The 14,653-nt window shown below is 50.5% G+C and overlaps 1 protein-coding gene across 1 annotated transcript in view; it reads left to right on the top strand.

Annotated features, from left to right (window-relative positions):
• lama1 (laminin, alpha 1) overlaps positions 1-14,653 on the top strand; it is a gene marked incomplete at both ends in the record, with an annotated part of 44,082 nt that overhangs the window by 15,355 nt on the left and 14,074 nt on the right. Inside the window, 30 exons of the mRNA XM_079234141.1 lie at positions 324-435; positions 762-872; positions 1,604-1,731; positions 1,807-1,893; positions 2,665-2,876; positions 3,958-4,064; positions 4,161-4,341; positions 4,411-4,547; positions 6,486-6,719; positions 7,151-7,294; positions 7,387-7,557; positions 7,673-7,858; positions 7,986-8,113; positions 8,268-8,382; positions 9,101-9,241; positions 9,811-9,929; positions 10,119-10,208; positions 10,283-10,473; positions 10,583-10,728; positions 11,617-11,712; positions 11,865-11,976; positions 12,095-12,251; positions 12,336-12,543; positions 12,676-12,792; positions 13,065-13,225; positions 13,405-13,543; positions 13,683-13,785; positions 13,875-13,991; positions 14,365-14,544; position 14,653. The exon at position 14,653 is cut by the window's right edge and continues 154 nt beyond it. Of these exons, the coding sequence (XP_079090267.1) occupies positions 324-435; positions 762-872; positions 1,604-1,731; positions 1,807-1,893; positions 2,665-2,876; positions 3,958-4,064; positions 4,161-4,341; positions 4,411-4,547; positions 6,486-6,719; positions 7,151-7,294; positions 7,387-7,557; positions 7,673-7,858; positions 7,986-8,113; positions 8,268-8,382; positions 9,101-9,241; positions 9,811-9,929; positions 10,119-10,208; positions 10,283-10,473; positions 10,583-10,728; positions 11,617-11,712; positions 11,865-11,976; positions 12,095-12,251; positions 12,336-12,543; positions 12,676-12,792; positions 13,065-13,225; positions 13,405-13,543; positions 13,683-13,785; positions 13,875-13,991; positions 14,365-14,544; position 14,653 (4,131 nt within the window). The remainder of the gene's footprint in view (positions 1-323; positions 436-761; positions 873-1,603; positions 1,732-1,806; positions 1,894-2,664; positions 2,877-3,957; positions 4,065-4,160; positions 4,342-4,410; positions 4,548-6,485; positions 6,720-7,150; positions 7,295-7,386; positions 7,558-7,672; positions 7,859-7,985; positions 8,114-8,267; positions 8,383-9,100; positions 9,242-9,810; positions 9,930-10,118; positions 10,209-10,282; positions 10,474-10,582; positions 10,729-11,616; positions 11,713-11,864; positions 11,977-12,094; positions 12,252-12,335; positions 12,544-12,675; positions 12,793-13,064; positions 13,226-13,404; positions 13,544-13,682; positions 13,786-13,874; positions 13,992-14,364; positions 14,545-14,652) is intronic.

The following is a 14,653-nucleotide window of genomic DNA, read 5'->3' as shown; positions in this document are numbered from 1 at the left end:
TACCGGGTCCCATAGATAGAGAGGAGAGGGTCTGGTACTGGGTCCCATAGATAGAGAGGAGGGGGTCTGGTACTGGGTCCCATAGATAGAGAGGAGGGGGTCTGGGGACCGGGTCTTGGTCCTGGTCCTGGTCCTGGATCAGTGGACCAGCTGGATCCTGGGGAGATTAGGGCAGTTTGGAGAACGGGGAACCAGGACCAGGTCTACGAGTTATTCAGTCCTGTCTCTTTCTCTCCCTGTCTGTCTCCCTGTCTCTCTCCCTGTCTGTCTTCCTGTCTCTCTCCCTGTCTGTCTACCTGTCTGTCTCCCTGTCTGTCTATCAGTCTCTCTGCAGTGTCTCTGGATGTCGCTGACTCTGGATCAGTTTCTGGTCGTCAGGCGGTTGCCGTGGAGACGTGTGAATGTCCGTGGGGTTACAGCGGCACTTCCTGTGAGGTAAGTACTGCAAGTAGTAGTACTACTAGTAGCAGTACTACAGTACTGCTCGGTATCGTCATGTACTTGGTGTCTACTGTGTGTACTTGGTGTGTACTTGGTGTGTACTGTGTGTGTGTACTTTGTGTGTGTACTGTGTGTGTGTACTGTGTGTGTGCACTTTGTGTGTGTACTGTGTGTGTACTGTGTGTGACGCTGGGTGTGTACTGTGTGTGTGTACTGTGTGTGTACTGTGTGTGTACTGTGTGTGACGCTGGGTGTGTACTGTGTGTGTGTACTGTGTGTGTACTGTGTGTGTACTGTGTGTGACGCTGGGTGTGTGGTAGGCGTGTCTCTCAGGGTTCTACCGGGTGGGAGGAGTCCTGTTTGGAGGGAACTGCATGCAGTGTGAGTGTAACGACCACGCCAACAACTGTGACCACAACGGGGTCTGTTCGGTGAGTCTGGAGACACACAACCTCACACACAACCTCAGAGACACAACCTCACACACAACCTCAGAGACACAACCTCACAGACACAACCTCACACACACAACCTCACACACAACTTCAGAGACACAATCTCACGGACGCAACCTCACACACACACAACCTCACACACACAACCTCACAGATACAACCTCACAGACTCAACCTCAGACGCACAACCTCACACACAACAGAAAAACAAAAAAAACAACCACAAAGAGACACAAAACAGCCTCAAAGTAGGACGTGTTCAGTGCTTTGAAGACAAATCTCCCTTTCGGGACAATAAAGTCTCTGAGAGACACACACAATGAGGCACACTACTACAAAGAGACAAAGAGACACACTACTACAAAGAGACAAAGAGACACACTACTACAAAGAGACAAAGAGACACACTACTACAAAGAAACAAAGGGGCACACTACTACAAAGAAACAAAGGGGCACACTACTACAAAGAGACACACTACTACAAAGAGACAAGGAGACACACTACTACAAAGAGGCAAAGAGACGCACTACTACAAAGAGACACACTACTACAAAGAGACAAAGAGACACACTACTACAAAGAGACAAGGAGACACACTACTACAAAGAGACAAAGGGGCACACTACTACAAAGAGACAGAGAGACACACTACTACAAAGAGGCAAAGAGACAGAGACGTTGTAGTGACCTTCGTCTGTCCTCAGGCTTGTACCCACAACACCAGCGGTCCTCAGTGTGAGCGGTGTCTCCCTGGTTTCTACGGCGACGCCACAGAGGGGACAGCGGGCGACTGCCGGCCGTGTGCGTGTCCTCTGACGGAGACGTCCAACAGGTTGGTGTCCTCGCCTCCTCGCCTCCTCGTCTCCTCGTCTCCTCAAACCAAACCCACCGTGTGAACGTCTTTCAGTTTCAGCCCCACCTGCTCGCTGGACGGCTCCGGACAGCTGTCATGTGACCGCTGTGAGGACGGATACACGGGACGCACCTGTGAGAGGTTCGTGTGTGTGTGACTGACTGTGAGCGTGTGTGTGTGTGACTGTGTGTGTGACTGTGTTTGTGTTTATGTCTGACTGTGTGTGTCTAACTCTGTATCTGACTGTGTGTGTGTCTGACTCTGAGCGTGTGTGTGACTGTGTCTGACTGTGTTTGTGTGTGTCTGACTGTTTGAGTCTGACGGTGTTTGTGTGTGTCTGACTGTGTGAGTGTGTGTGTGACTGTGTGTGTGTCTGACTCTGTATCTGACTGTGTGTGTGTCTGACTGTGAGCGTGTGTATGACTGTGTGTCTGTGTTTGTGTGTGTCTGACTGTTTGAGTCTGACGGTGTTTGTGTCTGACTGTGTGTGTGACTGTGTGTGTGTCTGAATCTGTATCTGACTGTGTATGACTGTGTTTGTGTGTGTAAGTGTGTGTGTCTGACTGTGAGTGTGTGTCTGACTGTGTATGACTGTGTTTGTGTGTGTCTGACTGTGTGTGAGTGTCTGACTGTGTGTATGAGTGTGTCTGACTGTGTTTGTGTGTGTGTCTGGATGTGTGTATGGGTGTGTCTGACTGTGTGTGTGTGTCTGACTGTTTGTGAGTGTGTGTCTGACTGTGTGTTTGAGTGTGTCTGACTGTGTTTGTGTCTGGATGTGTGTATGAGTGTGTCTGACTGTGTGTGTCTGACTGTTTGTGTCTGACTGTGTGAGTGTGTCTGACTGTGTGTGTCTGACTGTGTGTGTTTGTGTGTCTGTGTGTGTCGTCATGATGTCTTCGTCTGTGTCTCCAGGTGTGCCAGTGGCTTCCATGGCAACCCTCAGGTGGTGGGCGGGGCCTGTGTGCGCTGCCAGTGTAGCGGCAACGTAGACGTGGAGGAGGCGGGGCTCTGTGACACCGTCACCGGAGAGTGTCTGCGTTGTCTCGGCAACAGCGGAGGGAGACACTGTGAGGTCTGTCAGCCTGGTTACTACGGCGACGCCGTGCATGCTAAGGACTGTCGGGGTGAGACACACACACTCCCACATACACACACAGACACAGTCACACACACACACAGTCACACACACACAGTCACACACAGACACACGCACAGCCACGGAAACACACAGACACAGACACACACACAGTCACACACAGACACACGCACAGCCACAGAAACACACAGACACACACACAGTCACACACAGACACACGCACAGCCACGGAAACACACAGACACAGTCACACACAGACACACGCACAGACACACACACAGACACAGTCACACACAGACACAGTCACACACACAGTCACACACAGACACACGCACAGCCACGGAAACACACACAGACAGACACACACACAAAGACACACACACAGACACACACACACTCACATACACAGACACATACACGCACACACACAGACACACACACACACACACTCACACAGACACACTCACAGACACAGCCATATACACGCACACACACACACTCACATACACAGACACAGACACACACACAGCCACATACACAGACACATACACGCACACACACACACACACACAGACACATACACACACAGACACAGACAGAAACATACACACACAGACACACACACACTCACATACACAGACACATACACACACAGACACAGACAGACACATACACACACAGACACACACACACACTCACATACACAGACACATACACGCACACACACACAGACACATACACGCACACACACACAGACACATACACACACACACACAGAGCCACAGACACACACACAGCCACACACACACACACACACACACAGCAGCAGGAATGTTGATCTTTTCAGATCCAGATTAGGTTTTATCTCTTTGTTCTGCTGCCACATGACACATTACATTTAAATGCTGCCTGTCTGTCTTTCTGTCTGTCTGTCTGCCTGTCTGTTGTCTAACTCTCTGTCTGTGTCTCTCTCTGTCTGTCTCTCTCTCTCTGTCTTTCTATCTCGCTCTCTCTCTCTCTCTCTCCCTGTCTGACTCTCTGTCTCTCTGTCTCTCTGTCTCTCTCTCTCTCTGCCTCTCTGCCTGTCTCTCTCTCTGTCTGTCTCTCAGAGTGCGGCTGTGATGTCAGCGGCTCCCTCTCCAGTGTGTGTGATGTCACATCAGGTCAGTGTTCCTGCAGAGAGAACGTGACGGGACTCACCTGTGACCACTGCCAGGTGAGACCCCCCCCCCCACACACACACACACACACACACACACACAGACACACACACACACATTAATAGTTGAAGGATTGTGTTCATATTTTCCAGTCGGGGTCTTTCGGGCTGCAGAGTCAGGCGGGATGCCGGGCGTGTGGCTGCAATCAATCAGGATCGGTCTCAGAGTCATGTGACGAGGGTGGGCGGTGCCAGTGTGTGGAGGGCGTTTCCGGAGATGCGTGTGACCGATGTAGCCATGGTTACTACGGTTTCCGTGCCAACGGCTGCACAGGTAGCTAAACGAGTAAAGGTGAGGCGTCTCTCTGCTGATTGGTCCTCTCTAACGCTTTTCTCCTCCCAGCATGCACCTGTGATCTAACCGGAGGGAACTGTGACCCTGAGAGCGGCGAGTGCATCTGCCCCGCCCACACAGAGGGGGACATATGTGACAGGTGTGAGGCGGGCCACTGGGGTCACGACCCCACCACGGGCTGCAAGGTACATGTACACACACGTACACACACGCACACACACGTACACGCACACACACGTACACACACGTACACACACACGTACACACACGCACACACACGTACACACACACGCACACACACGCACACACACGCACACACACACGTACACACACGTACACACACGCACACACACGTACACACACGTACACACACACGCACACACACGTACACACACACGCACACACACGTACACACACGTACACACACACGTACACACGTATACACACACACGTACACACAAGTACACACACACGTACACATACGTACACGCACGTACACACAACTACACACACATACACACACGTACACACACATGTACACACACGTACACACACGTACACACACGCACACACACGTACACACACGCACACACACACACACACACACACGTACACACACGTACACACAACTACACACGTACACACATGTACACACACATACACACACATACACACACGTACACACAACTACACACACATACACACACGTACACACGTACACACACATGTACACACACGTACACACACATTCACACACGTACACACATGTACACACACATACATGTACACACACACACGTACACACACATGTACACACACGTACACACACATACACACACGTACACACATGTACACACACATACATGTACACACACACACGTACACACACATGTACACACACGTACACACACGTACACACACGTACACACACACGTACACACACGTACACACATGTACACACACGCACACACACGTACACACACACACACGTACACACACGTACACACAACTACACACGTACACACACGTACACACACACGTACACACACGTACACACATGTACACACACATACACGTACACACACATGTACACACACATACACACACTTACACACACATGTACACACACGTACATACACATACACACACGTACACACACGTACACACACACGTACACACATGTACACACACGTACACACACATGTACACACACATACACACACGTACACACACATACATACACGTACACACACGTACAGACACGCACACACACACACGTACACACACGTACACACATACACGTACACACACATGTACACACACATACACACGCGTACACACACGTACACACACATACACACACACATACACACACATACACACATGTACACACACGTACACACACGTACACACACATGTACACACACGTACACACACATGTACACACACGCACACACACGTACACACACGCACACATACGCACACACACGTACACACACGTACACACAACTACACACACACGTACACACACACGTACACACACATGTACACACATACACACACTTACACACACATGTACACACACATGTACACACACATACACACACGTACATACACATACACACGTACACACACACATACACTCATGTACACACACATACACACACATGTACACACACTAACACACACATACACACACGTACACACACATGTACACACACGCACACACACGTACACACAACTACACACACACGTACACACACATGTACACACACACGTACACACACGTACACACACATGTACACACACATGTACACACACGTACACACATACATACACGTACACACACGTACACACACATGTACACACACGTACATACACGTACACACACATGTACACACGTACACACACGTACACACACATGTACACACGTACACACACGTACACACATGTACACACACATACACTCAACTACACACACGTACACACACATGTACACACACATACACTCAATTACACACTCGTTTACACAGATATACACACAAGTACACACAGAAGTCACAGAAGTACACAGAAGTACACACAGATGTATGATCAACACACACTTCCCTGTGTCTCTTCAGGCGTGTGGCTGCGTGGCGGCAGGAAGCTCCGCCCCTCAGTGTGAGCTGACCAATGGGCAGTGTCCTTGCAGAGGCGGGTTCTCCGGCAGGTCATGTGACCGGTGTGGTCCTGGGTACCACGGTTACCCAGCATGCTCGGCGTGCGGCTGCGACCCGACGGGGTCAGACGAGAAGTTCTGCAACGCCACGCTGGGAGTGTGTGACTGTCTACACACCGGGGAGTGTGTGTGCAAGGTATGTATGTGTGTGTGTGTGTGTGTGTGTGTGTGTGTAATGTTGTGTCATGTGACCAGGTGGGCGTGTAATGTTGTGTCATGTGACCAGGTGGGCGTGTCATGTTGTGTCATGTGACCAGGTGGGCGTGTAATGTTGTGTCATGTGACCAGGTGGGCGTGTAATGTTGTGTCATGTGACCAGGTGGGCGTGTCATGTTGTGTCATGTGACCAGGTGGGCGTGTCATGTTGTGTCATGTGACCAGGTGGGCGTGTCATGTTGTGTCATGTGACCAGGTGGGCATGTCATGTTGTGTCATGTGATCAGGTGGGCGTGTCATGTTGTGTCATGTGACCAGGTGGGCATGTCATGTTGTGTCATGTGATCAGGTGGGCGTGTCATGTTGTGTCATGTGACCAGGTGGGCATGTCATGTTGTGTCATGTGACCAGGTGGGCGTGTCCGGGCGGCGCTGTGAGGAGTGTGTCTACGGCCGGTTCGCTCTGTCGGCTCAGAGTCCAGACGGCTGCTCCCCCTGTTTCTGCTCAGGACTCAGCTCGGCCTGCGAGGAGCAGGGAGGCCTGCAGCGAGTACCTGTGAGTACAAGTACACAGTGTAGTACACGAGTACCTCTCGAGTACACACGAGCGCGCGGACACCTGGACCTAAACTCTCCGTCTCTCCACAGATCACTGGCTCTCCTGCTCTGCTGTCATTGGTCAGCCAGTCTCACCTGCAGGGCGTCGTGTCTGGAGTCCACCAGCAGGGCGGCGACGCGCTGATGGACACCCGGCAGCTGGACCGCAGCCTGGTGGGCCCGCTGTACTGGAGACTGCCCGCCCGGTACCAAGGCCCACAGGTACTGTTGAAGTACTTACTGTGTACTTTATGTGTACTTTACAGTGTTTACAGTGTTTACTCTGTACTTTACTGTGTGTACTGTGTACTTTACATGTACTTTACGTGTACTCTAGCTGCTGTCGTACGGAGGTCTGCTGTCCTACGTCGTTACCTTCTACGCTGAGGACGGCTCGGGGCTGTCCAATCAGGAGCCTCAGGTGCTGATGAGGGGCGGGGCCTTGAGGAAGCTTGTGATCTACACGGACATGGTCGCCCCGAGCAACGGCATCGGGGAACTGCACGCCATCAGGATGACAGAGGTACGGCTGCAGTGCATCATGGGAAACCAGGGAAGTGTAAATGTTAACCTGCAAGTTTATTAAAGTGTGTGTGTGTGTGTGTGTGTGTGTGTGTGTGTGTGTGTGTGTGTGTGTGTGTGTGTTGCAGCACAAGTGGCGGTACTTTAACTCCGTGTCAGAGCGCTCTGTGAGTCACGATGACTTCATGTCCGTCCTCAGTGACGTCGAGTACGTCATCATCAAAGCTTCATACGGGACCAACCTGCAGCAGAGCAGGTACACACACACACACACACACACACACACACACACATTGTGTGTTAGGAGGACCCAGCAGAGTATCTCTGTTATCTGTCCATATGGCAATAACAATATCCTGAATCTTGAACCCATGACATCTGTGTGATGATGTCATTTCTGTGTTTTTAAGGATTTCTAACATCACCATGGAGACGGCGGTGGAGGCGGAGTCAGACGAGGGGGAGGTGGCCCGCCTGGTGGAGTCCTGCAGCTGTCCAGCTGGGCACAGCGGGCTGTCCTGCCAGGTACGACCTCCTCAGGCCCAAGCCCTGTTCATCACAAAAAAATAATAAATAAACTCTTGTTTTTAAAAACAGAAACTTAATTATCTCTGCAACCACAGCGTTGATTAACTTCAGTAAGTAGCCGTTAGGTTTAAGTACTTACGTAAATTTGCTGCGGCGACCGTGAGGTTCCACTAAACCCTTTAAAGTGACTCACTAACAGACATCCTGGGACCCTGCGGCTTCTGGGAGGCTGACATGATCACATGATCAACCCTGTTAGAACCTGAAAAGTCACAAAACGGATAGTTTTTTTTCTTCTTTTTTCGGCGGACGTCTATGAGTCCTGAAGCCTTCCTGGTCCGCCCACGTTTCTCAAACCGCGTCACGCAGCACATGAGGAAGCTGATGAACATTTCAGTACCCAGCATGCCTGAGTCTGACAATGGTTTGGCATAAAATAAGTAATATTTCCATTTTTTAACCGAAAGACACAGTTTTTTGACTGAATATCCTTCCTAACATGCCGATTGTGGTTTTCTTATGTATGGGTTGTTGTTAAGGCCCTGAACAAACAGGTTGAAAAACTCAGAACCGCTCAAAGAGGCATTTTGGGGAATCTGGCTCATATCATGCTGGATGTTGATAGTTATGATCCAGTGTTTCCCTGACCTGTCTCTCTCTCTCTGACCTGTCTCTCTCTCTGACCTGTCTCTCTCTCTGACCTGTCTGTCTGCAGGAGTGTGCTGCAGGTTTTTTCCGTCAGCCTCTGTTTGAGTTGTCGTCTAAAAGTCAGAAGTCACTGTTTGTTCGTCCGTGTGTTCGATGTCGCTGCAACGACCACAGTGAGAGCTGTGAGGTGGAGACTGGAGCCTGTCAGGTACACGCTAACATACCCTAACACACGCTAACACATGCTAACGCATGCAAACACACGGTAACACACACTAACATACCCTAACACACGCTAACACTTGCTAACGCATGCAAACACACGCTAACACATGCTAACACATGCAAACATACGCTATCACAAAGAAACACACGCTAACACATGCTAACATATGGAAACACGCGCTATCACATGCTAACATACCCTAACACATGCAAACATACGCTAACACACAGAAACACACACTAACAAATGCTAACACATGCTAACATACGCTAACACACAGAAACACACGCTAACACATGCTAACACATGCAAACATACGCTAACACACAGAAACACACAGTAACACATGCTAACACATGCAAACATACGCTAACACACAAAAACACACACAAACACATGCTAACACATGCAAACATACGCTAACACACAAAAACACACACAAACACATGCTAACACGTGCGCATACACACTCACAGACACGCATGTTAGGTGGAGCTCGGTGAAAACAGACAGCAGAAATAAGTAGAGTGTTGTTTCTATTGTTTGTCCAGGACTGTCAGCACCACACCAGTGGGCGGAGCTGTGAGCTGTGTGCCCCGGGGCATTATGGGAACGTCAGCGGCTCCATCAGCGACTGCTCGCTGTGTGCCTGCCCCCTAGTGGACAACAGGTACGTTCTAGTTTTAACTCCCACATGATATTCATTTAACATTATTATTATTATTATTATTATTATTATTATTATTATTATTATTATTACTATTATTATTATTATTATTATTATTATTATTATTACTATTATTATTATTAGGATACTATTTATTTAATTGACTTTACCTGTGTGTGTGTGTGTGTGTAGTTTCAGCCCCACCTGTGTGTCAGAGGGCGTGGTTGGTGGTTTCCGCTGCACCGCCTGTCAGAAGGGGCATGAGGGCAGATACTGTGAGAGGTGAGTGGACGTGGCCTCAGTGAAGCTCAGCCAATCGGCTGAGAGCTCTGGTTGACGTTACGGTCGTCCTGCAGGTGTTCTGCTGGTTACTACGGCAGCCCGGCGCTGCCGGGCGGGGCCTGCGCGCCGTGCGGCTGCAGGTGGGGGTCACTGAGGCCGCTGTGCGACGCGCTGAGCGGCCAGTGTGAGTGCAAGGCCGGGGTCAAAGGTCAGGCGTGTGACCAGTGTGACGAGAGGCACGTCCTGCAGGGAGAAGAGTGTGTGTGTGAGTACCAGCCCACGCACACACACACACACAGACACACACACACACACGCATGCATACACACACGCATGTTGCGTGCCACCAGAGGTCATGTGTGTGTTTCTGACAGCGTGTGGTGACAAGTGTTCCGGGGTTCTGTTGGACGACCTGGAAAAAATACACAACCACTTCCTGTCTGTCAACCTGAGCGCCGTTGCCATGGCACCGTACCGTCAGCTGGTGCTGCTGGAGAACCGGACCAGAGACATGCAGGTAAACGTCCAGGTAGACGTCCAGGCAGCTGTCCAGGTAGACATCCAGGTAGACGTCCAGGTAGACGTCCAGATAAACGCCTAGGTAGACATCCAGGTAGACGTCCAGGTAGACATCCAGGTAGACGTCCATGTAGACGTCCAGGTAGACGTCCAGGTAGACGTCCATGTAGATGTCCAGGTAGACGTCCAGATAAACGCCTAGGTAGACATCCAGGTAGACGTCCAAGTAGACGTCCAGGTAGACATCCAGGTAGACGTCCAGATAAACGCCTAGGTAGCTGTCCAGGTAGACGTCCAGGTAGCTGTCCAGGTAGACATCCAGGTAGACGTCCAGGTAGACGTCTAGATAAATGCCTAGGTAGACATCCAGGTAGACGTCCAGGTAGACGTCCAGGTAGACATCCAGGTAGACGTCCAGGTAGACGTCCAGGTCGACGTCCAGGTAGACGTCCAGGTAGACGTCCAGATAAACGCCTAGGTAGCCGTCCAGGTAGACGTCCAGGTAGCTGTCCAGGTAGACATCCAGGTAGACGTCCAGGTAGACGTCCAGATAAACGCCTAGGTAGACATCCAGGTAGACGTCCAGGTAGACGTCCAGGTAGACGTCCAGGTAGACATCCAGGTAGACATCCAGGTAAACGTCCAGGTAGACGTCCAGGTAGCTGTCCAGGTAGACGTCCAGGTAGACGTCCAGGTAGACGTCCAGGTAGCTGTCCAGGTAGACGTCCAGGTAGACGTCCAGATAGCTGTCCAGGTAAACGTCCAGGTAGACGTCCAGGTAGCTGTCCAGGTAGACGTCCAGGTAGCTGTCCAGGTAGACGTCCAGGTAGCTGTCCAGGTAGACGTCCAGGTGGACGCAGTAACATGTTTCCTGCTGTGTGTTCTACAGGTGTTTTCAGGAAACAGCTCTGTCGCTCTGCGTCTGTCCACAGTCGAAGACGAGCTCAACCACTTGACCTCCAACCTCAGCGCTCTGCTGCAGCAGGTACCCATGATGCCCTCTGTATATATTTAAATATATTTGAATGTATATATATTTAAATATATATCATATATTTGTAACGTTCTGTTTAAACTTCAGATGCCTGTGGGAGTTGGCTAAAGGAAAGCTTTTTTTTTCTCCTGTCTCCTGGCTAGGTCCCACATCTATCTAATGACCTGGATGAAGTGGGCGTGTCGATAAACAACAGCCTTTCCCAGGGTGCACTGCTGCTGCAAAGCATCAGCAGCCTTCAGGAGAACATCCAGGGTAAACAATATGAACGTTAACGATGATGTCATCATAAACTCATCATAAGTGACATCACTGTTAAAATAAGAATAATTAAACTACGATGACAAAACACTCTGAAATCTTATTGGCCCAGTGCTTCAGAGGGAGGCGGGGCATGTGAACCAGACCAGAGTGAAGGAGTTTGATTCAGCCAATCAGACGCATCTGGTTGAGGAGCTGGAGTCCATGTTGGAAACCATCAGAGCCGCCGACCTAACGGCCGCCAACGCCTCAGCCAATCAGGAGCTCAGGTGTGTGATAGTGTGTTAAACAACACAATAGAAATACAGGTTGTGTGTTATTGTAAAGCAGTAATGGTTCCTGTGTGTCTGCAGCGTGGCAGAGTCTCTGGTGCACTCACTGCAGGACTTCCTGTCCAGCAGGGCGGCGCTAGAGGACAGGCTCCGCCTCCTCGCCGCCCCCCTCACGGTGGCCATGGAAACGCTGCAACACGCTCACACACAGCTGAGCAGCGCTGAACAACGAAACGCACAAACACACACTCTGCTGGACGCCACACACACTCAACTACACAACTACCAGGTACACGCAAACACACACTACAAGTTACACACACACACACACACACACACACACACACACACACACACACACACTCTCCACCATGTAAACAGTGGTTATAGTTTGTAACCCATAACAACGGTTGTGTCCCAGTCTGTCCATCACAGGGTGGGCGTGGCCTCTGAGCTGGTGGGCGGAGTCATGGAGGACAGTCAGCTGCTGCTGGATGATGTCATCATGCTGACGGAGGAGTTCACCAACACCACCACGGTGAGAGCATGAATACACACTAATGTAGTGAATACACACAGTGTGATGTGGTGAATACACACAGTGTGATGTGGTGAATACACACAGTGTGATGTGGTGAATACACACAGTGTGATGTGGTGAATACACACAGTGTGATGTGGTGAATACACACAGCGTGATGTGGTGAATACACACAGCTTGATGTGGTGAATACACACAGTGTGATGTAGTGAATACACACAGTGTGATGTGGTGAACATGAATGCTCACTGTGGTGACGTGTGCAGCAGGGGGAGGAGCTTAGCGGGCAGCTGGAGCGGTGGCGCCCCCTGCTGAGGAGACAGGTGGAAGCGCTGGTGATCGGCCTGAAGGGGGCCGACGCCCTGGAGAGGGTCTTCCAGGCAGAAGGCCACGCCCACCTGCTGCAGGGACACGCCCACTCCACTCACAGGTCAGGGTGTGTGTTGTGTGTGTGTGTGTGTGTGTGTGTGTGTGTGTGTGTGTCTATGTGTCTGTGTGTATGCATGAATGTGTGTGTGTGTGTGTGTGTGTGTGTGTGTGTGTGTGTGTGTGTGTGTGTGTGTGTGTGTGTGTGTATGTGTGTGTTCATCAGCTGCTGTCGTCCCTCAGCTCTCTGGCGTCGGTGTGTAACGTGTCTCAGAATGGCAGTCGATTGGCTCTGCTGGACAGTGACATCACAGAACGCGTTGACTCCGCCCAGCAGGTTGCTGTCATGGCCCATAGCTCCGCCTCCCTCGCGCTCAACATGGTGAGTGTGTGTGTGTGTGTGTGTGTGTGTGTACACGATAAACACACGACTGAGTCGCCTGCGTCTGATTGGTCGTTGGCATCACAGCGGCTCCTCCCCTCACAGCTGCTCTGTCAAATGAATGAACGTGTGGTTTCAGACCGTCCAATCAGAGCAGCCGCTGCCACAGGAGGGCGGAGCCAAGCGGAGAGCCGGCGCTGCTCTTTTAGAAGGAAGCCGACGACTCAACGACACAGCTGAAGGTTTTCATCCTCATCCTCATCCTCACTCATTCAGAAACATCTTAAAGTCAGGAGACGGGATGATTCATTCATTCATTTCTGGCTTTCAGCGCTGCAGCAGAACGTCTCCATGGTAACCAGCAGGCTGGGGTTGGTCAGAGACGCCGTCCAGAACTGCAGCCTCCTCCTCCAGCAGCCAATCAGAGAGCTGCACAGCCTCCCCAACGGTAGGCTCCGCCCCCTCCAACCCTGAAGACTGGATGCATTGATACATCAATATATTTATGTATTTATGTATTAATATACCAACACAATGTATTAATACATTAATGTATTGGTGTATTTATTGGTGTATTGATCTATTTATTGTTATATTTATGTATGTATTCATGGGTGTATTGATCTATTTATTGATATATTGATGTATGTATTCATGGGTGTATTGATCTATTTATTGATATATTGATGTATGTATTCATGGGTGTATTGGTGTATTTATTGGTGTATTGATGTATGTATGTGTGTATTCATGTATTCATGTGTATTGATGTATGTATGTGTGTATTCATGTATTCATGTGTATGGCGGCGCCTCCCTCAGCCTCCACAGCGCTGCAGCAGGCTCACCTGCGCGCTGCAGCGGCACACTCCGGCCTGCAGGAGGCGCTGCAGCGGCTGCACAGACTCGGGCTGCAGCTGCAGGACTCTTCTTCTGTGGTGGAGGACACCAGCAGCAGCGTGAGGGAGACCAACCAGCTGGTGACGCACACACACTCTGCAGGTCAGTGCGTGTGTGCGTGTGTGTGTGTGTGTGTGTGTGTGTGCCACGGGTCACACACCATGAAGGGTCTCACAGGCCGCTCACACTTCCTGTTTCCTGTCTCTTCAGC

This window comes from Taurulus bubalis (assembly GCF_910589615.1).
Source record: "Taurulus bubalis genome assembly, chromosome: 18".
Classification (NCBI taxonomy): domain Eukaryota; kingdom Metazoa; phylum Chordata; class Actinopteri; order Perciformes; family Cottidae; genus Taurulus; species Taurulus bubalis.
This window is presented reverse-complemented; position numbering and strand designations above follow the sequence as displayed.